The 24,121-nt window shown below is 41.4% G+C and overlaps 1 protein-coding gene across 1 annotated transcript in view; it reads right to left on the reverse strand.

Moving 5' to 3' along the window:
- ANTXR1 (ANTXR cell adhesion molecule 1) overlaps nt 1-24,121 on the reverse strand; it is a 215,234-nt gene that overhangs the window by 139,325 nt on the left and 51,788 nt on the right. Inside the window, exons 4-9 of the mRNA XM_039239602.1 lie at nt 22,236-22,317; nt 21,621-21,654; nt 20,316-20,395; nt 17,638-17,706; nt 15,799-15,879; nt 2,582-2,642 (exon numbers count right to left, since the gene is read on the reverse strand). Of these exons, the coding sequence (XP_039095533.1) occupies nt 2,582-2,642; nt 15,799-15,879; nt 17,638-17,706; nt 20,316-20,395; nt 21,621-21,654; nt 22,236-22,317 (407 nt within the window). The remainder of the gene's footprint in view (nt 1-2,581; nt 2,643-15,798; nt 15,880-17,637; nt 17,707-20,315; nt 20,396-21,620; nt 21,655-22,235; nt 22,318-24,121) is intronic.

Raw genomic sequence — 24,121 nt, forward strand, 5'->3', positions numbered from 1 at the left:
CTGCTCTGGGGACCAGGGAAGGGATGTAATTCATAGACAGGGGAGGGGGCTGAGACAATTTCTGCTGAAAGCGAATTTTACTTTTTTCACAGATTTTTCTAGGGCTCAGTCCCACCATTCTACTTTAGAAATGTGAACAGTCAGTTACTTCTTGTTTCTTTTTGCCTCCCACACATATTGAGTTAATAATTTTGCAGGTACTCTGAGCTTTATTGATGTACTCCCCAGTTTTCTTTCTGTAAAGAAATCTATGGACATGTTTTTCTCATCTAAGCATGATATCCACATCATGATTCTCACATTGACCTTCAAATCCTCATTCAAATGATGTTGATGATAATAATGTCACCTTGCTCTGTACAACAGTTTATGTTTCTCAGAGCACTTTCATGTAAATCCCTGGGTCTCTGCAGTAGTCTAATGAAAATCACAGAGCGGGTATGCTCAGGTCTACGTGACAGGTGCTCATTGCCATGGACAATGAAATAGGTGCTTCGGGAAAGCCCAACTTACTTCAGCAGAGAATGATCAGCAATAGACCTTCAGGGAAATTGAAGGAAGAACTTTTGGTGTAAGGCTATCTTTCAAAAGTTTCCTCTTACAGTTCTGACTTAAGAGAGATGGGAGCTTGCATGTTTCAAAAGCTAGGGCCAGCTTCCATTATTGTGTCTTATCTTTTTTTCTTTATAAAAAGTAAAGGAAACAAAATTGGGTAGTTTACTCTGATACAGGAAATTATTGTCTGTCTGTAAAATATGCAGTATTGCAGATATGCCAGAGATTTAAAAAATATCTAAAGAAAGCTTCCTTGGATTGGATTTACCAGAAATTTGTCTAAGTTATCGGTTCTACCAAAGAAATAGCTCTTGCAGTGATTTATCAGTTGAATTGGTTTCATCTGTTTAAAATTTATTAATGCATTTTAATTTTTTGCTTGTACTTCCTTAGTTTAAAAAAATCTTTTACTTCATTCTTAATTACTTATTTTTCTTTTCCATTTCATAAGAAACATTAAAATCTATGCATTTGCTGGATCAAATCTTGTGGACTCTGATATCTCTGTTCCATCTTCATCAAGTTTATATATGTGGTATTGTCTCAAATCTCAATGATATGTAAAGGAGATGTTAGTTTACTACTCTGTGATTCAAGAATTATTTTGGAAGATATTTTTCTATTGCCCAAGTAGTTGGGATTTTGTTTTGTTTTGTTTTTGGGTTTTGGGTTTTTTTTTTTTTTTGAACTTTTCTCTTTTTAGCTATTAGTTTCTGATTTTGCTTCATTTTTTTTTTTATTTTTATTTTATTTTTTTTTAAGTTTATTTTATTTATTTATTTATTTATTTATTTATTTATTTTTTTTTTACAAATAGTTTATTGTCAAATTAGTTTCTACATAACACTCAGTGCTCATCCCCAAAGTGCCCTCCTCCATGCCCATCCCCCCTCCCCCCCACATCCATCAGTCCTCAGTTTTTGTCAGCATTCAAGAGTCTCTCATGGTTTGCCTCTCTCCCTTTCCCCCACCATTTCCGCCCTTCTTCTCCCGCTTGTTCCTCCATCAAGTTCCTCCTAATCCTCCTATACGTGCAAACATATGATATTTGTCCTTCTCTGCCTGACTTATTTCGCTCAGCATAACACCCTCAAGGTCCATCCATGTTGCTACACATGGCCAGATTTCATTGTTTCTCATTGCCATGTAGTATTCCAGCTTCATTTTTAATTAGACAGTTCAAGGGTACTAGGTTAATTTCTTGTCGTTAAGTGAAAGGAATTAATAAGGGTCAAATAGGCAAAAATCAGTGCATTCATTGTTTGTTGCAGAAATAATGAATCAAGATATCCAGCCAACATTAGTGACTGACCATCTATTAAGTGCCAGGTACTCTGTTAGGCAGATAAAATTCTTTCTCTGTCCACAAGAACCCTACAGAAGGGGAACTGGTTGTGTTATGAATTAACAGGAATTATACCAATTGTCTTTAGACTTTCTGGTTCACTAAAAGGTTGCAACACATCTAGTTTGCACATTGCTAAACTGCAAGTCTGGGTTTCTTCATGAATGGGGTAATTGCATAAATAAGGAACTTCCCTATTTTATAATTATTTTAAAATGAAGGACCTATAAAATTGGAAAGTCGTTTACCTTGAGCTAACAACTAATTGAGCTCCTCACTGCACAGACCTCTGATAAGGCACTGGCACTGGGTACATATGGTCATAAGCTTTTGTCAAATTTGAGAAGGTAGGATTTTTCAGTTCTTTTTCTTAACAGGTTCTCCTGGATCAGCCAAACTTCTAGTCAGAGCAGGATATTGGTGGTGAAGTGTGGGGATGCAGTATTTCTGCAATACTAGTTCCCATGAAAGAACAGAATTTGGACAGACTTTGTCAAACAACTGACATGTTGCTTTTCTTTTTTCCTGAGGAGAAAATTAATTTAGCAATTTCCATTCCTCTTTCCACCCTCCCCCTTCCTGCCCTGTCTCCCTTCCTCCCCACCGATGAAATAAACATGTGTTTTGAACTCAAAATACCATCATTTGTATGAGACCAATTAGCACTTAATTTCAGTTTACCTCCAGCACATATGGTGGATGGTTCAGCTGCTAAAATTTCGATGCAGGACTTCTTCAAAATCTAGAAAGAGAGGAAATCAAAACGTCAAAGCACTACTTATTTTATTAGAAGCTGGGTTTTTCTTTTAGTTACCAACATAAGAAGGTTCAAGGACATTATGTCATAGCGGGTGGGTGAGTGGTAACATCTTTACTAATATTAACATCAAACATTTAATAAGCCAACATTATGTTAGATGCCTCTGGGTGTCCCAAATACCATGAGAATTATTCATTCAGTTGTTCTTTCGGCAGTTACTTAGTGAGTCTATGATATGCCAGTCTTGGTTATGAGGCGTTTAGCATCTAGTTGGGGAAATGGGACTTACACTTGAAAAGATAAATAACGATGGCTTGTCATTGGGGTAGGTGCAGGGTGAGAGGGCAGATACTAGGAGCTGTGGACTTCATGGGGAAAACTCCCAAGGGAGGGGTGGTAATTGGGAAGGACTTTATGGAAGAGGTCGGTGCTGAGGGTAGGACTCTGTCAGGTGGACAGGAGTGAGTTAGGGAAAGGTTGGGATCCAGGCATGGAATGGCCTGAGCAAAGGTGAGAAAGTAGAAATATATAAACCTCTTTAGCTGAACCTCTTTCAAGGAGCTTGAAAAGTAAAAATAAAAGAGTGATAATAGATAAAGCTAGAGAAGTAAGATTGAGAATCATTTTCAGATTACTCAGAATTCCCTTTTTGTTAGAAAAGTCTGGAAAGAAGTTTCTAGAGAGGACACTGAAGGCTGCTCGTTGTGCCTCACTCTTTGGACCCTGATAGCCACAAATGAAAATGAAACTGGACTCTTCCCTCCAGAAGAGTGTCGTGTAGAGTTGAAAGTGTCAAGGAACTCCATGACCACACAGGGAGTTAATCAAGGCTGCTTCTGGCCAAAGCAGGTTATCTGACTGGTAACCATAAGCGCTCTTCACCATTGATGAATCTTTGTCTTCTTGAATATTGATTCTCAAATTTCATCCAAGCATTTTAAACAAGTATAGGACACTGAGTTAATTTACCAAGTAAATGAAATTTCCTCCCTTACTTGGGCCTTACTTAATTTGGAACTTGAGATGGTTCAGAGGGCTGAAGGAAACCATTTCTCTATTTATGAAAGGGGCATTTGTTGAAGGAATTAATAGTGAAATTATAACATTTAAAGTCTGAAAAAGGAAAAAAGCTCCTTTTGGCTTTGGGAAACACCCATTTATTTGCATTAATGTATTTATATATGCTTCTTTGTCCCAGCTTAAGTGGTACAGATACCATAAGATATAATAAATTACAAAAGGGGAGGGAATGGGTTAAAAGAAAAATAAGGGGAAGATGAAGTAAGGAATGAGAAAAGCATAGAAAAAAATATACTGTGAAGGGGCGCCTGGGTGGCTTAGTCGGTTAAGCGTCCGACTTTCGCTTGGGTCATGATCTCGCCGTTTGTGGGTTCGAGCCCCGCGTCGGGCTCTGTGCTGACTGCCAGCTCAGAGCCTGGAGCCTGTTTCAGTCTGTGACTCCCTCTCTCTCTGACCCTCCCCTGCTCACGCTGTCTCTCTCTCCTAGAAATAAATAAAACATTAAAAAAAAAAAAATATACTGTGAAGAACGTACTCCCTTGCTAGGGATGGTTCATGAATTTAGTTCTAAGCTTTCTAGTAGCAAATGAGAAGGACAGGCAATATTTATGAGATTCTCAATCACTAGAATAAAAACAAACCAGTTTCTCAAAAGAGATAATATTTACCCATTCCAGAGAGAGATCTGGGCGTCCTCATAGAGAAGCATTGTGAAAGGAAATGAAGAAAATGAAGACCATACTTCAGAAAATCTGTATTTCATGTGCAGATGACAACACACTAACATTTAGTCATCGAAACAGGCTCTCTCACAATCATGTCTTTTAGGTCATTCTATACACCAAACGTCCTAAGAAGCAGTATTTCTTTCTTTCTTTTTTTTTTTTTGACAATTCTAGAATTCAGATTTTCAGCTACTTTTATTCCTTTCTGAGCTCTTGTACAATTTAAAGGTATTATCCTACATTGATTCCTCTATTTGTTTTCAGCTTCTACATGATTCCACAGTCGGAAGGAATTTGTTACTTTTTGTCAGCATTTGCCTTGTTTTTTGGCCCCTGCTTTACCCAGCCATTCCCACCTCAAACACAGGTATAGCCTCAGATCTCCACTAACCCCGGGCACTGTTTTGACAGAAGAACAAAGTCCCCACGTCTATGTCCATCTTGGGTAGAGTGAGTGGTCTTCACACACCTGGCTCTAGGGATCTGGTATCACCACTGAACTCCTGAGTCCCCTTCATGGTCATTCTGACGTGGGATCAGTGTCTCCCAAGGATGTATGCGTGGCATCCGTATTTCCCTACTGGCTTCTCCACCTTCCCCATTCCATGATTTATCTAGACCTTTATTAGGTCTCTTACATAGAAGCAACATCCTAGGACTGGGGCTTGCCAGAATCCTGGTGTGCAGGGACTCATATCCCAGATGACAATGGTCCTACTTGAATCATGATGACTGTCCACACTCTCTCCCAACCACGTTTGCTGCCATTGGGCTCTTCCTGACAGAAGAGCCACCTCAGCTGGTGGGTGCCTTGACTTAGGGAGGTAGCCACACCTTTCCACATGTCCTCAGGCACAAATCTCCACAAACAGGCCACATTGGAAGAAATAGAATTAACCCATATGGAGAAACTTAGTAAACAGTGGCATCAGAACAAAACAAAGCTATTTTTTTCCAATGTTTTAAATAAAATTCCTCAGGTTCATGGCATCTCTTAATAAATCGTTTTATCATCCACAACTAAAGATTTCAAAATAGTCCAAGGATAAATACTGAGCTATTGGATCTATCCAGTCCCCATTCCCAATCTCCATCAAAACATGTAAATGAAATATTCACCCATGTAAGTTCCTGACTTTGAACCAATATTTTTTTTTAATGTTTTTTATTTATTTATTTCTAGGAGAGAGAGAGAGAGAGACAGCGTGAGCAGGGGAGGGTCAGAGAGAGAGGGAGTCACAGACTGAAACAGGCTCCAGGCTCTGAGCTGGCAGCCAGCACAGAGCCCGACGCGGGGCTCGAACCCACGAACCGCGAGATCCTGACCTAAGCGAAAGTCGGACGCTCAACCGACTAAGCCACCCAGGCGCCCCTGAACCAGTATTTTTGATCCAACGTTAATACTGAACCAGGGGTTGGTAGAGGAAAGCACCCGTGAATCTCTGACCACAAAGACACACTAGCAGGTTTTGTCATAATAAACACATGCTGTATTATTCTCTCAAAGCGTCTGCAATTAGTTGATAAATCTAAGGAGTGTATGAAGGGCCAAAAAATGTCAGCCAAGCACTATGATTCAATCCAGTAAAAACACAGCTTTCCCAATCCTAACTTAAAACATCTGGAAGGGATATACTGCAGCCAATAGAGCAAAATTTATCAGTGAGGGGGATGGGCAGGATTTGTCTGGGACTGCGGCTTCTATTAGTTTGAAATGTCTGGTTTCAAAAGGTAGGAAGTCACCATGGCAGTAGGTGGATTTGTGGGGTTCCCTTGGTTATTAGCAGCCCAGACTATAATCAGTCTGTCTGAGCTGCAGGAGACAATAGATCAGCTTAGGGTCTGGATACTGGATGAGAGTGGTGGGGGCAGGAGATCTATCCCCCACGTGAGCCATGGTAGCCATGGAAGAGTTGCAGATAGAGCACTGGGAAATCAGTTGAGGAAGTGGAATGGACTCATACAGGGGTCAGGGTGATGTCAGAGGTGAGAATGTAACTGGCCTCTGATGGAGACCAAGCTAAGACCACCATATGCCTCAAGTATAATCCAATGTGAGGAGTGGGTCTTTGCCCTGTTTTGTCCCTAACCTGACCTATGGTCCTTGACAAATCCTTTAACCTCTCTGAATGGCAATTTTGGAGAGCTGTTTAACATACTGAGGATAGCTTGGAATCTGGAATTAAATTGCTTGGGTCAAGTCCCTCATGAGCAGTGTGACCTTGGGCAAGTTCCATAACCTCTCTGTGTCTCTGTTTCCTCATTTATAAACAGTACCTATTGCATAAGGTTGTTGAGTTGCAAAGATTAAAGGATATAATACCAGCAGAGTCTGTAGCACAGTACCTGGAATCCCAAAAGTTCTCAACTAATGGTAACTATTATTCAGAAGAGCTTGGGCCTGGAGGCAGGATAAGATAGATTTGAGCTTTGAACAGATTTATGTTCAAATCTGAGCTACCACTTACTGGCCAAGTGTACTTGGACAAGTTATTAGAGCTCAGTTTCCTCTTCTGTAAAAGGGGGATAAGAAATACACTGACCCTAAAGGGCTGTATGATGGTAAAATGAAATGACTGACATAAATGCAAAGATAGGTAGTTTGTAAATTCAACCCGACTTACATGGTCAAATTCATATTGGATTGGAGAGTCAGGAAGGGAGTGAGTTCAAGGAAAACTGGCAAGGTTTCTGTCTTATAGACACATCTAGACAGATGTGAATGGTCGGTTGATAGGAATTTAATGAGTCTTGGGCCATCAGACAACAAGAGTCCTTCATGAAAATTAGGCACCGGGAATGTGCTCAGAACAATCTTAGTAGATAAGCACTTAAGAGAATGTCTGACATACATTTGGTTCCCAAACAATGGTAGCTGTTACTATTACTTTTGTTAATACTACTATTATTTCTACTTCTCTCAGGCAAAGACAGTAGTAGCTCATTATACGTTTCTATCCCATCACCCATCCCTGGCTCCTGCTTAATCATATCTGCTGAAAAAGAAACCCAAAAGATGGCTAATAATATTTTCCTGCCACTTTTGGGGCAGATTTCAAAAAGAAGATATATGGGACAGCACATCTGAAATCCACAAAGAACTAGATAAATGCAATGCATTGCTACTGGTATGGTTACTTTTGCTCATTTCATTAGATTGTCAGGGGAGTAAGAGGAGCAACAGATGTAAAAGAACTTTGCCAAGTAATAAGAGCTATTTAATATAGTTAAAGTGAAATCTATTGTGAACAAGTCCAGGTTGTATATAAGAATCTATTATTTTTTTGGTTCCTAAAACTGTAGTGTCCTTTTTTATAAAGTTCACAGTTTCTGCAGAGATTTCTCAAGAATCCTTAAATAACTGTGGATATTCACATAGAGTTATCAGGAACTCCTCCCTTACAATACACACATTTAAATTTTTTTCCTAATTGCTCTGCCTCCTTGTCTAATTAAACAACCGATTTTTATCTACTTGGCCATTTTCTGTTGAAATATTTCTTTTGTTGGGGCACCTGGGTGGCTCAGTTGATTAAGTGTTCGACCTCAGCTCAGGTCTGTGAGTTTGACCCCTGCATCGAGCTCTCAGCTTTCAGAGCAGAGCCCGACGCAGGGCTCGATCTCACAAACCACGAGGTTGTGACCTGAGCCTGAAATCAAGAGTCAATTACTTAACTGACTGAGCCACCCAGGCGCCCTACATCTCCCTCCTCTTATTAAGCACCACCACCGCTGGGCACTGCTTTTCTAGATGGCCTATTTCAATACTTCTATTTTTTTTTTTTTTTTTTTATGGCTTATCTTCTTAAAACAGTAATGCTGTAGGTAGATCATGTGCCATGTCTGACATCTAGACTGGCCTATTTTGTAAAAGGCCTTTACCCCTTTACTTGGGAAAAATGGAGAGGTCTGGGCTTGGGAGATGGGACTCAGGCTCTCACAGAAGGCCACATATACTATTATAGCTGATGGTAGAACACACACTGACCACCACTTGTAGAAAATGCCAGGCAGCTTAGGACATAGAACTGTGTCATCCATGCCTTCAGGACTGGCAATGTTACCTCCATGAATTTTGACTTTATCTGATCTCTAGCAAAGTGTTTTAAAAAAAAAAAGATAGTCACCTTTTCTAACTAAATTCTACTCCACCTTTAAACCAATAAGCACAGCTATTGTTAACTATGGATATTATCCTAGATCCTTGTCAGTTGTATAGAATCTGCATTTAAAATAAAAGCCTACTATTATACCCTCATCTTTCTGGGATTCATATATGATTTTATGTATAATCAGACATTATGCAGAATAAACACTCTCAGATGCAAGAAACACAGTTTAAATGGATTACTGAATTTTAGACAGGAAGGCTTATCCTCAAACTATGCACAAGTTTTTGTCTGAGGGGACAGGACCAGCTCACTTAGATAAATATGACTCTTCTCTCAGTTAGCTTCATGTTCAGTGAGGGTCTGGTGTGAAGGGTCATAGCACAAACCAGGTTTTGAAGCTGAGGAAATTCATTTTTCCCCCACTAAACCACTTTCCTCTCCTGTTTGCAGGAGGAAAGCTCAGATAGATGTGAATTCCAAAATGTGGTTTATTTAGTAAGATGAGCTTGCTGACCTCCTGAATATTGGTGAAGTCAGTGCCCTCCTTGAGAGCTGAACCCTGCAGCATTTCACTGGCTTTTGTTTTAAATTCTGGTGTTGCTTTTACAATGGGTCTTAGTGGATTCCTAGATATGAGGAGGAACCGCAGGAGGAGTGGGGGGTGACTTGAGGAGTAACTGAACACCCCCCCTGCAATCTTGGGAGCCTCGTCAAGCTATGGGAATTTTTATTACATTTGGCCTAAGCCAAATAGAAATAATAGCTTGGTTGAAATGGCCTGAATGTCTGCAACGTCTGAGTCTAATTAGTAACTGCTGAGGTAAATGTTTTTTAAAAAAGATTTTCTGCTCACTACAGAAACTACAGTTGATTCTAGTTACATTTTGTATCCAGGCCTGCTAATGTGAATAGAGCCCCAAATGCCATCGTTTATAGACACGATCTTGGAAGAGAGGGTGGGGGGAGTCCCGAGGGGATTTTACAAGAAACAGCCACAGGCTGCCCACTTGTCATGCAGTGTAGGTCACAAATGCTATGCAGCCCTCTGGGCTGCTTTCTAATGAATAAACATGTAAAGCATAGCATTGGACACATTGAAAAATAAAACAAATGGGCAGTCTCTGTGATTGCACTGTTTAGCATCTGACCAGGATGAATGGCCGATAGCATGAAAAAGATCCGAGTGCCAAGCCAATGACGCCAACAGTTAATGCCCTGGGGTTTAAGGCAGGGAGAGTTCAAAGTAGAGGAGAGCGCACGGCAGGCTCCATGGAGAAGACAGGACTCAGCAGGGCCTTGAGGTCCAGACAGCCTTTGGGACAGGATTCAGATGTGACAAAGGAAGAGAAGGGGATTTCCTTCCATCACAAACAGCCTGGCCTAAGAGAAGGGCTGCCGCTGCTGAACTGGGCCTCCCCCTCTGCTAGCTCTAGAAAGAGGGTTTGTCCAGTAAAGTCAGGTGCTTTCCAGGACTGTGGGAATACGACGTTGATTTTGATTGGAGGGAAACCCTTAGCAATTCCTGGATAGGTCTCGGAAGAGTAGGTGGGAGGAAAGGCCTGGATGATGGGCTTTGCCTTTTGTCATAGCTTTGTTAGGACCTGGGCCAGACGAGGGGGTACAGGTCTTCCAGTTCCCATGAGCGAAAGGGAGAAATCAGCGCAGACTCTGGTTTTCATTAATAAAATGATTTTCTATGCACTGTGAAATAGATTTATTCTTTAGTTTTGCTGATCTTATAGCTTCCTTGATAACTGGCATGTTCGTGCCAAAACTTGTGAGAAATCCCTGTAAATACAGTTAGTTGTGTTTGCTTAATACTTGTTTACTGTTGATCAAACGTGCAGAATGCTCTATGCACTGATTTGCCCTCACTTAATAGGAAGCCCAACACAGGCTGAAATATTTATTCCAGGGAAATACTCCTAGATGGACATGGCTTGGTGCCAGCCACTGGGTTCTCCTTCTCGCAGACTGCACGCAAAGTGGGCGCAGCTGGATGGAGGAACTGGCATCACAGTGACGAGGCCAAGTGCTGGGATTCAAAGCTGCAGACCTATTCCAGTGGTATCTGAACCCGACTTTCATGCAGGTTCCCGTTTCACTGCCTGCAGCACTTTTGCAAAGGCAAACAAAGACCCAGGAGACTTGCTGGACCTTTGCTTCATATTTTCGCTTGAGGGCTGGCGCTACACTTACCAGTTGTGGTCAACGGAAATTCCCTGAGGAAGCCACAATAAGGGAAGGCCAAGGAATAGTTTCTTCCTTTACAGTTTTACTGGCTTTAAAGGCTACAATCTTTCAACCACCCAAAGTTTGTCTTATAATTTATCAACCATATTCTGCAAAAGCAAGGAGAAATTCTGTTCTCAGAGGTAGAGTCCTGAGCATGTGTGGAAGGAGAGACGTTCTTTTCAGCCTGTGTTAAGCTGCCAGCTTCTCATGGGGATGGAACGTCATCTATCGAGTGGAAATCGATATTTTCAGAAATGCTCCTCATCTAATAGTAGAAGTGAAGAGCTCCCCTGCCCATGCACTGGGGACCTCAGGTCAGACCATGTGGGTTTTGGCTGGCTTCTGGTGTGCCTCTGTGCCCTGAATCACATCATTTCACATTTTTGGTCCTCAGTGTCACCTTCTCTGAAATGGAACTGCTTCCTGGCCCATCCCATTATTGAGTAGAGCCCTTTGGTCATTCACATGGTGGGCATTAGAGATGGAGCTGGGTGTATTCTGGATCACTGCTCACTGCCATGCGGCCTTGGACAAGCTAGCTAATTTATGTCCTTATGGCATCTACCTCTGTAGAAAGGATAACAACATCCACACTAAATGGTGGTCGTGGGAATCTGATGAGACACCTATGTAAAATGATCTGCACAGTGTCGAGAACCTCAGAACTCACTATCATTTTTACCCTCCTAAGGAGGTAGAGGCAGGACAGAGAACAGACCCCTAACAGCTATGTGCTCTTGAGAAAGTTATCTGAGGCTCAGTTTCTTCATCTGTAGAATAAGAACATTTTCTTCACAGGGCTATTACGAGGCTAAAATGAGATCATATTAAATAGGATAAATGAACAATGTCTGGTCCCAAAGAGGTTATCTGTAGCTATCGATTTCTCTCTGCCTTTTCCCTGTGTCCTGATGAAGAAAGACTAAAATGGGAAACGAGAACATGAAAATAACACATTAAACAAATCTACACGTAAGTACTTCTCCCTTAGAGTAGAAAGGACTGGGGAACAGTGAGAGACCAAAACACAGGAACCGGTTTGTAGAAGCAGAGAATCCTGGGACTTTCTGAATCCAGGCCCTGGATAATCAGTTCTTGGTAATCCAGTGGTGGTTTTCCACTTCCTTAGACATTATCACGGCTGAGTACTATAGAAAGACCAGGATCTCTGGAGCCAGGCCGGGGTTTAAATTCCCCCACTCAACCATAATGAGCAGGCAGATTGGGGCAATTTCTCTGACCTTCCTGCACCTCAGCTTCCTCACCTCTAAAACTGGGGTAAGACCTTCAGAGAGTGGCTGTGGAAGTGTGCAGCAGAAATGCTGCTGGACCGAAGATGCTCCATAAGGCATTGAGATTTTTCTTCCTTCACAGGCCAACGTCACTATTGATCCCGCGTGTGTGCTTATTCGTTGTTTAGAGGAGATACAGGTCAACTGCCATGATTCTAGATTCCCTGGGAGTCTTCACTTCAAGCATCACTTTTCTATTGTCAGACTTTGTATCTGGCTATAGGTTCCCACCCTCCTTAGAGTGAAATAGCATGGCCTCTAGGCTGTGCAGAGTCGAGCCTTTGCTTGCCTTCTCACTTCCTGTGCTGCCATTCTCCACTTCAGCACTGCTCTCCTTTCATTCTGCTATGTTCCATCACCGGGCTGTGCTCGGCCAGGAATGAGCATGCTCATGCTCTTCCAGTGGATGGCTCTACTGCTTTCTTCAGGTCATCTCTTCAAAAGGGGGGTGGGATCTCTGGTAACCCCTTTACTCTTCATCTTTAGTTTGTTACTACTTTTATGCCCTTTATCACAATGTTAACTATACATATCTGTTTAGTTACTTGTTTTATGCATCCTTCCCACTAGCTGGTAAGGTCCATCAGGCCAGAGTCTCCATCTGCTTTCCTTCGAGCTGAATGGCAAGAGTGTACTCTAGAAGGTGCTCAGTGAGTACTGGATAAAAGAGTAAATATTAGCTTCTGCATCTTGGGGATTTAAACATAAGGTCATTATGGGCTGGAAACCGTATGAACCATGTGAGCTTGCTGAGGGCTGCTCTGTACTCCTGTTTTGGATAATTAAGCCCAGTCCCATTTTATTATGAGAAAATAACCAGCCACAAAACAACATCCATGGGAACAGTGTGGTGTAGATGCTTCAGATTGGGGGGGTGGGATAAAACAAGAGCTTTTTTTTCAGTATCCAGAGGAGAAATGAACCCACGTCTTAAAAATAGCCAACTTTAGGCCCTAATTATTTCTGTCTGGCTTGAGAAAGATGAGCTCTGCTGTGCCTGTCCCCGTTTCTCTGTCCAAGCAAATGAATTAACAACTGCCATAAACATAGGTTTCGAGTGTTGGAAGGATGGAAACCACAAGCATAACTCCCAGATAAAAGCTCATAAGAATGTTATCATTCAGCTCAAGTTTGGAGACTGGAGTCTCAAATTATTATTTTTTCCCCTGTTTTGGGGAGACCATTTTGCAGAAATTCTTTAAACAACTTTGGAGTTATTTTCTTTTGGGGGCGGGAAGAGCTTTCCAAACATCCGGGCTCACATTGAGCTTCGGTGAGTTGCTAAGGTTGAAATATTCAAGGACAACATCAATTTGTGCAGATAAAAACAATTTTAGTCCTTTGGGTAAGAACTGACTCTTGAATGATGGGGGCACATGGCTCATAAGGACCTCTGAACAGGTATGAGTTGTCCCTGTTCGGAATCCGTCCATCCGAAGGCAGGACTGTGCAGTAGCTTCATGCTGCAGTGGGCTCTTACCTCTACGTGGCCCCCTGCCCCATCCCATTCTTCTTCCTAAACACATGGACACAGCCATCAGATTCTCTTCTTACATATCACTTGTTAGATGTTCCAAATGTTTCAGTGATTGTACCCACTAAGTTGGAATCAAAACTCCTTCAAAGCTTTTATCAGTCTGCTTCCAAACCAAGGTCTAGGCTTCTTTCTTATTACTCCTGATCCTTTACCCAAACTCTACCCTCAGACATATAGGTATTATTTTTGTCCTCAGAGTATCTTTTTCTCTTTCCCAGCCTTTGGGCTGAGGTCATGTCATCTCTTCCCTGGTGCTACCCATCATTCCTCCTTGGTCTTTCATGGATTCAGGTCTGTCCCACTTTCTCATGATGGCTCAAGCCTATAACAATCCACTTCTAATCTTCATGATTGGCCCCCACACCTGCTGTTAATCATGCTTTGCACCATGTGGGTATTGTTTTATATGTTTATTGCACTTCTTGTTGCTTATATTACCAAGTATGCCATACTGATCCCAGAAATTATCTGGAGCAAGGATCTCTTGCTTGAGGACACATTATTGGGACTGATAATTCTCTATCTCTCAATAATTGCCACTTTCTGAGGAAAGTAGTTTGAATTGATTTCTATTCCTTGTAAACAAACACATCTTGAATAAGATGACCATCATGTGTACATATTTAAGGTAGGAGTTCCCAACCTGAGATGAGATTACTTTTCCACAATTCTGAAAACTTAAGGTCACATATATCAATGTTCTGAAAGTGCACCTGGGGCATTTATTTAAAAAAAAAAAAAAAAAACAGATTTAAAAGACACAGATTCCTGAGCACCATCTCATACTGTCTGCAATAGAATCTCTTGGGGTAGGGCCAGAAAATTGGTATTGTGAACACGATTCCCAAGTGATTTTTATGTATGTTCAAGAAAATCTAGAGGTTTGGGGGAAGTTGACATTAATGACCATTTTATGATGTGGAAGGGAAGTGGAAAAGGAAATGATTCATCTATCTTGAATACCTATTATGTGCCTGGAAAAATATTGGGCAATTTTACCAGTGTTATCCCTTTTAATCCTCAAATGGGACTGTGATATAAGTCTTAGAAGGAAACAAGGAGAAAACTCATCCATGGATCTACAAATGGTAAGTCACTGGTCCAGCATTTAAACTTGGATGACCAGCTCCAAAGGTCTTATTTCTCACTCTGCAGTTCTTTGCAAACTTTGGAGGGAGGGAAAGGGGGCATGATGGTACAGCCACATTGGAGTTTCCTAGGTCGGTCTGAGGGAACTAGGCAGAGCCCAGTACTGGCTAGTAACCTCTGGATTAAGACCCCCTTGACATCTGAAGGGGATAGTGATCCTCTGAGCTCTGAATCTGTATCTTGGACCCTGAGTCTAGAGTCTTGGACCCTGAGGTGGGCTTCTACTAGAGAAACTGTTGGGCATCTGCTCAATCACAAAACCTAAAGGTGGAGGACACAGTGCTTCTAGACTTCATTACAGGTGCATTACAGATGCAGCACACACACTGGCCTTCTGGCTGTGGCCTTCAAGACCAGCATCATCCAATATTCCAGCTGGACCAAGGGCCTGGCTTATGTATGGAAGATGGAAAAGAGAGGCCATGGAAGTCAGTGTCTTGTTCACTGACAGGAAAGGGGCGCTAAAAAACCCCACATTTGTGTGTGAGGGATTGTTCCATCCAAACTAGGTTGGGTCGAAAGAAGGGATGGTGACTGTAAGCCCTGGAGAATAATGAAGCCCTCATATTTGGGGACAATAGGTCTAATGCTGTGGTTCCAAGAACATCCTCTGGGAAGCACTTAAAAATCCCGCTCCAGATGACCTCAGTAGGCCATCAGAGTAAAGAACCACTGGCCAAAAGTACCTCTGATGATCAAGAGACACAGATTGAGCCTGAAAATTTTCTGAAGGCAGTTTGCATTCAGTCATGTTTGGGAAAGCTGAGGTCAAGTGCACATCATCAACCAATGCTTCCAGTATGAGCACTGGAGGCACCTGAAGTTTGGCTTGCTGCCACAGCACAGTTCCCTTCAATTTTTAATTTACCTTGGAGGATAGAATTGGCATAAGAGAGAAAAGACATGTGTGAAAGGCAAGTGGGAGAAGTGAGACATGACAGATAACAAAGATATACAAAGGAGTGCTGCCTCAAGCAGAGAACACCGGAGAGAAGACTGGGGAATTTCCAGTGGATCAGGGGTCAGAATGTGCCCAATGTCCAGTTATAGAGGAAGTGCACTACTCACCGAGTGGATGATTCCTTGCAGAGCCTGAAAACCATCATTTACAGGAAACACATGGTCCTTACTGTCCGCAATCCGGGCCAGCTGAGAACACAGCAAGCACACAAACACACATGGAGATGTGTCAGGCTTGGCCACAGAGAATTTAGTCAAGGGGATCCATCTACTTTTAGAGCCCAGAGGAACTGGAGGCCTTGGGCCTCACTGAAAAGCCCTCAGTAATAATGAGATTACCAGCAGCCTCTCTGGAGCAGGGCTAGAGGGTTGGCTCCAGCTTTTACATTTGTTTTATTGTTTTTCTCCTTGGGACCAGAGGTAAGATTGCTCAGCTAGATGAACATTTGGCCAGGGTTGATGTATTCATGGATTTGGGGGCAGGCCATTGGCTCATTTTTCTCCCATTCACTCAAATTTCTGTTGGAAACTGTATTTGAATCAGATAGACTCAAATTTCCTTTCAGGGCAACTTTAAAAACAAATTCAACCTTTGGTGTTGAGCAAAGTCAATGAATGGAGACCCTTACCTTTTGCCCAAATTGCTCATTGAGGAAAGGACTCCTGCAATTGGTTTGGCTCCCCTGCTTTATGGAGCAGAGGACAGGAGAAAGGAGAATCTGATCTGTGGACTTTTCTATTCCAAATCTCTATAGTTCTGTCACTGCTAAAGTCATAGTCAGTGCCAGGACTTTCACTGATTGCAAAAGTAACACATAATCAATGAAAAGTTTCAGAAAATCCAAGAGTGTTATAAAAAAAAAGTTTCTATCTATCTATCTATCTATCTATCTATCTATCTATCTATCCATCCACCCATCCATCCATCCATCCAACCATCCATCCATCATCCATTCTTTTTCTATTACTGTTAATCTGATAGACTATGTAGTCTTTCAAAGTTCTCCTAGCCAAACGTACACATTTGTTTTAAAAGTGGACTCCTACTGTTCCCATTATTTTGTAACCCTGTTATTCACCTAATAACTTAACATAAACATTCTTCCATGTCTTTAAAACAAAAAAATGATGAACTACAATGAGGAACATTCATATAGGTTGTTAGTAAAATTTCACAATTTGCATATAAATACTGGTACATACTTTCTGCCCACTTGCCAATTACAACTGACACTTGAACAATGGGTTTTAACTGAGTGGGTCCACTTACATGTGGATTTTTTAAAAATAGATACAATACTGTAAATGTATTTTGCTTGTGATTTTCTGATAACATTTCTTTTGCCTAGCTTCTGTGTTATAAGAATACAGTATATAATGCATATAACATACAGAATATTCATTAATCAACTGTTTATATTATTTCCAGTCAATAGTAGGCTGTTAGCCTACTCAGTTTTGGGGGAGTCAAAAGCGGTCCATGGATTTCTGACTTGCCATGAGGTTGGTACCCCACCCCCTGCATTGTTCAATGCTCAACTGTAAATTTATTTTTTCGTGTTGAAAATGTACCAAATTTCTAATGGAAAAAAAAGAGATGTTTGACATTTAAACAAAATTAGATTCATTAAATTAAATGAAAAAATACCCTGCAAAATTTCTAATTTTATTCAGCTCTGTTTTGACATCTTGGCAATTTAATATCTACCGAGAAAGTCCACCAAGGAAGATGCTGCCTGGATAGTCTGTGTGCAAAAGCCCCAAGTGCATTGGCGTGGCTTCATGTCTCTTACATATCCAGTGAGTCTCGCCGACTCAACATCTGTGGAAAAATAACCTATCTAAGGAGTGTTTATGCTGCTGATATCCCCTCTGCATGGAATGCACATGTTCTCTGTCTTCACAAGCTTACTATGCCCCCCAACCTGAGGAAATCCACGACCGTACCTGTGTTTCATTGAAATCCTTCACACCGACACAGTACACAATTGCACCAAGATCTCGGGATCTGTTCGCCTGGGTAAATGAAGAAAAGCCATTAGAAAGAGAAACGGCAGAGCACGGGGTGTTATATGGAAACCAACTTAACAATAAACTATTAAAAAAGAGAGAGAGAGAAGTGGCAAACATACTCCTTTTGGATTAACCAGACTAACTTCCATGATCAGGTATTTATTGAGCACCTACGATGTGCCAGGTACCACAGCAGAGAGGGCAACCCGTGTTCCCAAGGTGCTCATTCTCTGGTAAACATCACATTCTAATGTAATACACATGGACATGAGGGGAGTGATTAGTCTAGCAGGAAGCGCTGGGAAAGAGCCACAGAAGTAGTCTTGATGAAAAGATTTGAAAGATGGAGGGAGGAAAAGGGACTGTAGGCTAAGATAAGTCTTATCAAATATTCTGGGGAAATTATTCTTTTCCTGTGAAGAATTTTTATTGACATATTTTCTTCCTTTGTAATAGCAGCATGATATTAGTAGAAAAGATGTGGTCTTTGGAACACCTAGGTTTGGCTTTGCTCTGCAAAGAGTTTGGGGATTCAATGGGATAATACGTGCAAAACTCCTTCCCTACACAAGGCCTAGAACAATGCAGATACTTATAAATATCAGCACCCTTTGTGACTAAGGCCTCTTTCATTCCCATAGAATACACTGGTTTAATGGTGTGGGAATTACAGTCTATATTTGAATTGGTGAATTCATGACCTTCTTTACAATTAAGTATTACGAGAGCAACATAATGAATTAACATCCAGGTTCTGGATTGATTTAATATTTGCTTTAGTAAGGCTCCGATATCTTATTCCCAGGTTCTTCTATGTTTCAGAGTAGAAAACAGAAATTGGAAATTATTGAAATATGCAGTTGGTGCTTAATAAATCATTGGTAGTAAACATGTAGTAGGTGCTCGATGTATGCATACTGATTTGAATTGTGCTCCTCTCCCACTCCCCACCTTAATTTTCAGACCTACTTGTGACTGAAACATTCTGCAACACGGAATGTTAGAAGGGACAGAAACATATATATCTTTTTTCCTTCATGTTACAAATATGGCTTTGTTGCTTTAAGGAAAAAACAAATGTTTAGACAGTCTAGCTCCAGACTTATCTGTAATAACTTCTGTGACTTTTCCCCTCTAGTTGGGCTTTGTATAGGATTATCAAACATGGAAAGATTCATTTCTTTATATATCTTGGGCTTTATCTTTCTTTTTCAGAAAGCCTCCTTCTCTTGGCACTGGCGCTCCAAATATTTTTCCAAGTTTGTATGCGTCATACCTAAAATTCTTTTCTACTAACCCCTGTATTAAGCCTCTGACATCCATCATTTATTTTATATTCAGTTATTTCCTTATTAGGGTTTTTACTTTATTTCATGGTTGTTTAGCACCCAAAATAAGCCATTTGGCATTCCCATTGTATAGTTAGTGTCAACGTTAGAATATAGAAATGTATTACTTTCCAAATGCTCAGGCAGGGTCTGTCACATTTACTTGTGTGTCTCCCCATCACAAAACAAAAATCTTCTGTACTAGTTATGGGGGCGGGGGGGAAGTAATGTGTTTACCTACATCATTTCTTCATGCCCTTTCCCAAATGTCACTACATAGTAAGTGCCATCAGGGCAGCAACCATATCTTCTTCACCTGTTTCCCTAGTATCAGGGAAGTGCCTGGCACATGCTGAGCTCTCAGTTAACACTGAATGAATGAATGAATGAATGAATGAATGAATGAATACTTCTTATTTGTCAAGGGAGCTGAATTTAAGTCAAACAATGGTCAAGAACTTGAGGTAAGTGTCATGCTCTACTTAACTTCTCCCCCAGAGGCGAGAATCTCCTTCTTCACTGCCTGTCTTCCCCATTGTATTTCTTTCTTATTTGGTCTGAATGAGCCTTTCTTAGTTTGTCAGTGATGCTCAACTAGTTTCTTGGTCCAATTATACATGTAGCTCAAATCTAAGGCTTAAAAAGAAAAGATTTCCTAAATATAAGCTATACTTTTTAATTCCTGAATAAATACATAAATATAAAAAAGTTTCCTGAAACTCTTGAAGGCTTCATTTAGAGAGAATCTTTCACTTGCTTTGAAGAGTACTTTTTGAGAACATAAAGGAAGGAGAAATACTGCAGGAGGAATTACAATTTACTTTGTTACCAATTAATATTTAACTTTGATTCTCAGAGTGAGACTATCCATGATTAATACGTTCTGACAAGATTGGCTCTTGTCAAGTACAAAGAAGTCAAGTACTTCTTTTCCCTCCTGTTTTTAGTAGAAATGGAGGGAAAATGGTACCAATGTTTTTTTAAAAGTGATATATTTTAGGTCAAAACTGCCAGGTAAATAAGTGCTTTCAATAAAGTCACTCCAAACACAGGGTAATAGGCAAGTATTTTGAAAGGGGAAAAATATTTACCAGGCGTAAGACACAAGAGTTCACTTTAAAAGAATGAATTATTATTATCTTTTTACAAATGAGACACTATTTGATCCAGGGGTTTTACAAAGAACACTGATCATGTTGTCTGAGTAGAAAGATGGCAGCCCATTTGAGGAGGAAGGAGCCCTGTTTTCATGTCTGTGTAGATATAGGCCAGGCCATTGCTTACCTCCCTCTCTGAATAGAAAAAGAGATCTTCATGGAGTTCCCCATCGGTCAAAGCAATGATGACGCTGGCCGTCCTGTATCCTGCTCAACACAACACAGACCCACTCAGTCCATCCCGCCGCACTCAGGGAAACCCCTCTCAGCCTGGGGGTTGATCTCTTATAAGCTCAATCACCCCAGGTCAGTATTGTGAGAACCAGTAACTTTTCTTTTGGGACTAGAAGCAAGTCCAGCATGAAGAAGCATGCATCTTCATGTGGGGACAGACTCTTGGGAAAGTAGGTTTTGTTTGTAAATTTCTCAGTCTTATCTCAATAAATGGTCCCTGGATTCATATCTGGGAGTAGCGTCGGTGAATCAAATTTCTATTATTTTCTACTAGCAGTCCATGCGATTGAGGTGAAGGGCTCGGAGGAAACTCTACAACCTGAGCTGTTCAGGAGTCTTTCTCACATGCTGTGGTTGACCTTATATATCACCCCTTGAAGAAGTGGGCAAGGAGTCAGAGCCATCATGATTTACAAGCTGAATGGAAGTTATCATAGCAGTTGGCAAAACTTACTAGAATACTTTCAGTGATTTTTAGACTTCTAGTAAAATCGCTGATGATTGGTTTATACTAACAAGCGTATGTGTCGATACTGGGTCTGTTCTGTTTGTTGTAGTTGAGAGGGAAATGGGAAGTAGACACCTCAACAGGCTTGGGAGAAAAGTCCCCACTGTAATATTGAACCTCCTTCAAAAGATTTGTCTCAGATAAAGAAATACTATCCATGAAGGACACTGCAGTAATCAGAGTAACAGCTAAAATTATAATGACAAGTATTCTTTTCTATATGTTAAGTAGTCTGTTAAGTACATTGTGCACATTTTTCTCATTTAAATGAAGCAGACTTTAAATCACACTGGTAACTTCATCTTAATATCATATCCAATCACAGTAATGAAGAGGCTTGGAGCTTGGGAATGGACAAAACAAATTAAATTTGACATAAAAATCCAAGACTTTACTAACCTATCCAAGTACTTATTAGTTTAATGAATTCAACATGCAAAGCTGTTCATGAGCATTATAGACCGTGGCCCATAATGGGATCCTCATTATTTTTATGTAACTTTTTTTGGCATTAACAAGACAGTAGAATTTGACCCCGTGCGGGTCATCTTGCTATACATTCCTTCTATGTGATGATGTGTGTAGGGTTATGGGCAATATCATATAAGTCTTTGGTAACGTGAAGTTACTGAGACATTTATCAGAAGCAAACACAGAAAAAAAGTTTGACAATTCATATTATTGTCTCACCTTGACTGTTTTCATAATAAATCTGCTCACTGGCCTGAAAAACACATGGAAGAGACATTAGACATATAGCCTCTGTTTGCTATTCCAAGCACCAGAGTGGGCAGTGGGCTCTGGTGCTGGATATATAGGCTGGCTCAGTCTTGATTCTTTGTGTAATTCATCCAGGCTTCGCTCAAATCTCAATGGATGGCATTCATCTGAAGTTACCCTGACATTTAACTAATACACCTGTGAACATGGATCATGTCTTACTTGTCACAGATTCCGACTTGTTTTCCTTAAGACTGAAGTCACTGGCATTCTGTCTCAACCACGGATGCACCGTATAGAAAAGTTTACCTTGGGAATGCCGAGGACTTGAGTGTGGCATGAGTCATAGTGTCAGCCAAGCATTAGGTATACAATGCATTAGGTATACAGGCCCTGTATTGGGTCAGGGAAAGATCAAGGACACTCACTTCTTTTGGATAGAGTTATCAGTGTACAAACTTGTGGGAAAACTTTGTTTGCCACTGGGTGCTGTTCTGTTACATGTGCCTTATCTCATCAGCCATCTTTATGTTAATGTTTCCCTGTCACATTTTATATTTAGAGTTGAAACTGTTTTAAAATTACCCTTTCAAATCCTTCATGCATGTAAGTGTCTCCTCCCGGCAGGACCTTCTGGAGTTCTTCTAGGCCCTGACGGATCTGCTCCCTGAAATCCAAATACAACCTGTTAGTCTTCTCAGGCACAGTACGCTTTGCTGTGGATAGGCATGTGCATTAACTTTTTTCTTACCTCCGTGGATGCTGCCGTATTATCCCAAGGGTCCCCCAAAAGCCTATCAGGGGGAACGTCTTTATAGTACGTTATCCTTTCAGGGTCAGCCATAGTGCGGGGTAACTGAAATCTCAAGGATTGAGAGAAAGGAGCCTTTTGCAGGAAATACCCACCTGCTCATAAAAGTTTTCTGCCCTTAACAGGAAAAAGTTTTCATTCTACATTGGAAATGAATCCTAAAATGCAACTGCTCCAGAGGGGACACACGACAACTCAGGCAACTTTATATCAAGATACAAATGGCTCATGGGAGCTGGAAAGAGGGGAGTACCAAAAGCCCGTAGCCGCAGGGACCGCGGGTGGGAGGGACAGGCGTCTGGAGCAAACTCTGCCACCCGCACGGATGTGCCAAAGGAAACCGTGTAGTCAGCTTTGAAAATAAAAGCCCAAGCAATCTACGCTTTCCAGGACAACCAAGAGTGTTTTCTGTGGGCTGGTGCCTGTGTTTTCTTACTCTGGTTGCTCAAGGTGGGTAGAAAGTGGAAGTGGTTATGGCACTGGTGGTGGGAAATGTGGATGGTATGGGGACCAGAATGAATCTTTGTGGACCATTCTCTCTGGTATTTAAGATGTTTATATCCATGTTCTTGTCTTTTAAATAGCTCTATACCATGCTCAAAGGGCAAGAAAGTGTAATTCCTTCCTTCCTTCCTTCCTTCCTTCCTTCCTTCCTTCCTTCCTTCCTTCCTTCCTTCCTCACTCCCTCCCTCCCTTCTTTCTTCTTCTTCTTTTTTTTTGTAGACAGAGAGAGTGTGAGCAGGAGAGAGAGGCAGAGGGAGAGAGGGAATCCCAAGTGAGGCAGGGTCCGAGTTGTCAGTGGGGAGCCCAAGGTAGGACTCCATCTCACCACCGTGAGATCATGACCTGAGCTGAAATCAAGAGTCAGATGCTTAACCAGCTGAGTCACCCAGGTCCCCCTGTCTACTTTTCTTATCAGTGCCCAGATATCAGACCACATGCCCAGCTGCCCATCAGAAACCAGAAGCCTTCCTGGACTCTCCACATTCACTCTCCTTTCTCCTTCCTCTCCCCTACATAAACTGTCATCAAGTCCATCAGTGCTACTCTAGACTCTTCTCTACTTTTCTATCTCTTCTGCCAGTGCCATGGTCTGAGCCATCAGCATCTCTCGCCTAGACCATTAAGACACTTGCTATCTTTTGACTGCCCTCCTGCCCTTCCTCCATTCATTCTCTACACGGCTGTCGTAATAGTCATTATTAAAATACAGATCAAAACATGCCATTCACTCCCCTGCTCAAAATCCTTCAACAGCATTTGATTACACTTAATATAAAATCTGAAATCCTTGCCATGGTTTTCCAAGATCTAGATGGATGGCTCCTCTGCATCCCTGTCCAGCCTTATCTGTATGACTTCGCCCCCAGTCTCCTCACTTGAGCCCCGTGCCCCCCACCCAGGTCTTCCCAAGTAGCTTTCTTCAACAGGCCCTTGACACCTGCAATCACTGCTGCCTGTGGACTGGAGATACCATTTGCCTAGCTCTTCACTGGGCTAATTCTTACCCAGCCTTCAGCCCCAACCTAAATGTTAGTTGCTCAAAGTAATTTTACTTGACTTCCCCTCTTCAGATTTAGACTTTCTCATGGCACCCAACAATTTTTATTTCCTAGCACTTAGGACATTTTATAACCAGTAACATTTGATTGTGTCATGA

The sequence above is a fragment of the Hyaena hyaena genome, unplaced genomic scaffold (assembly GCF_003009895.1).
Source record: "Hyaena hyaena isolate Hyena2069 unplaced genomic scaffold, ASM300989v1 scaffold_158, whole genome shotgun sequence".
Taxonomy (NCBI): domain Eukaryota; kingdom Metazoa; phylum Chordata; class Mammalia; order Carnivora; family Hyaenidae; genus Hyaena; species Hyaena hyaena.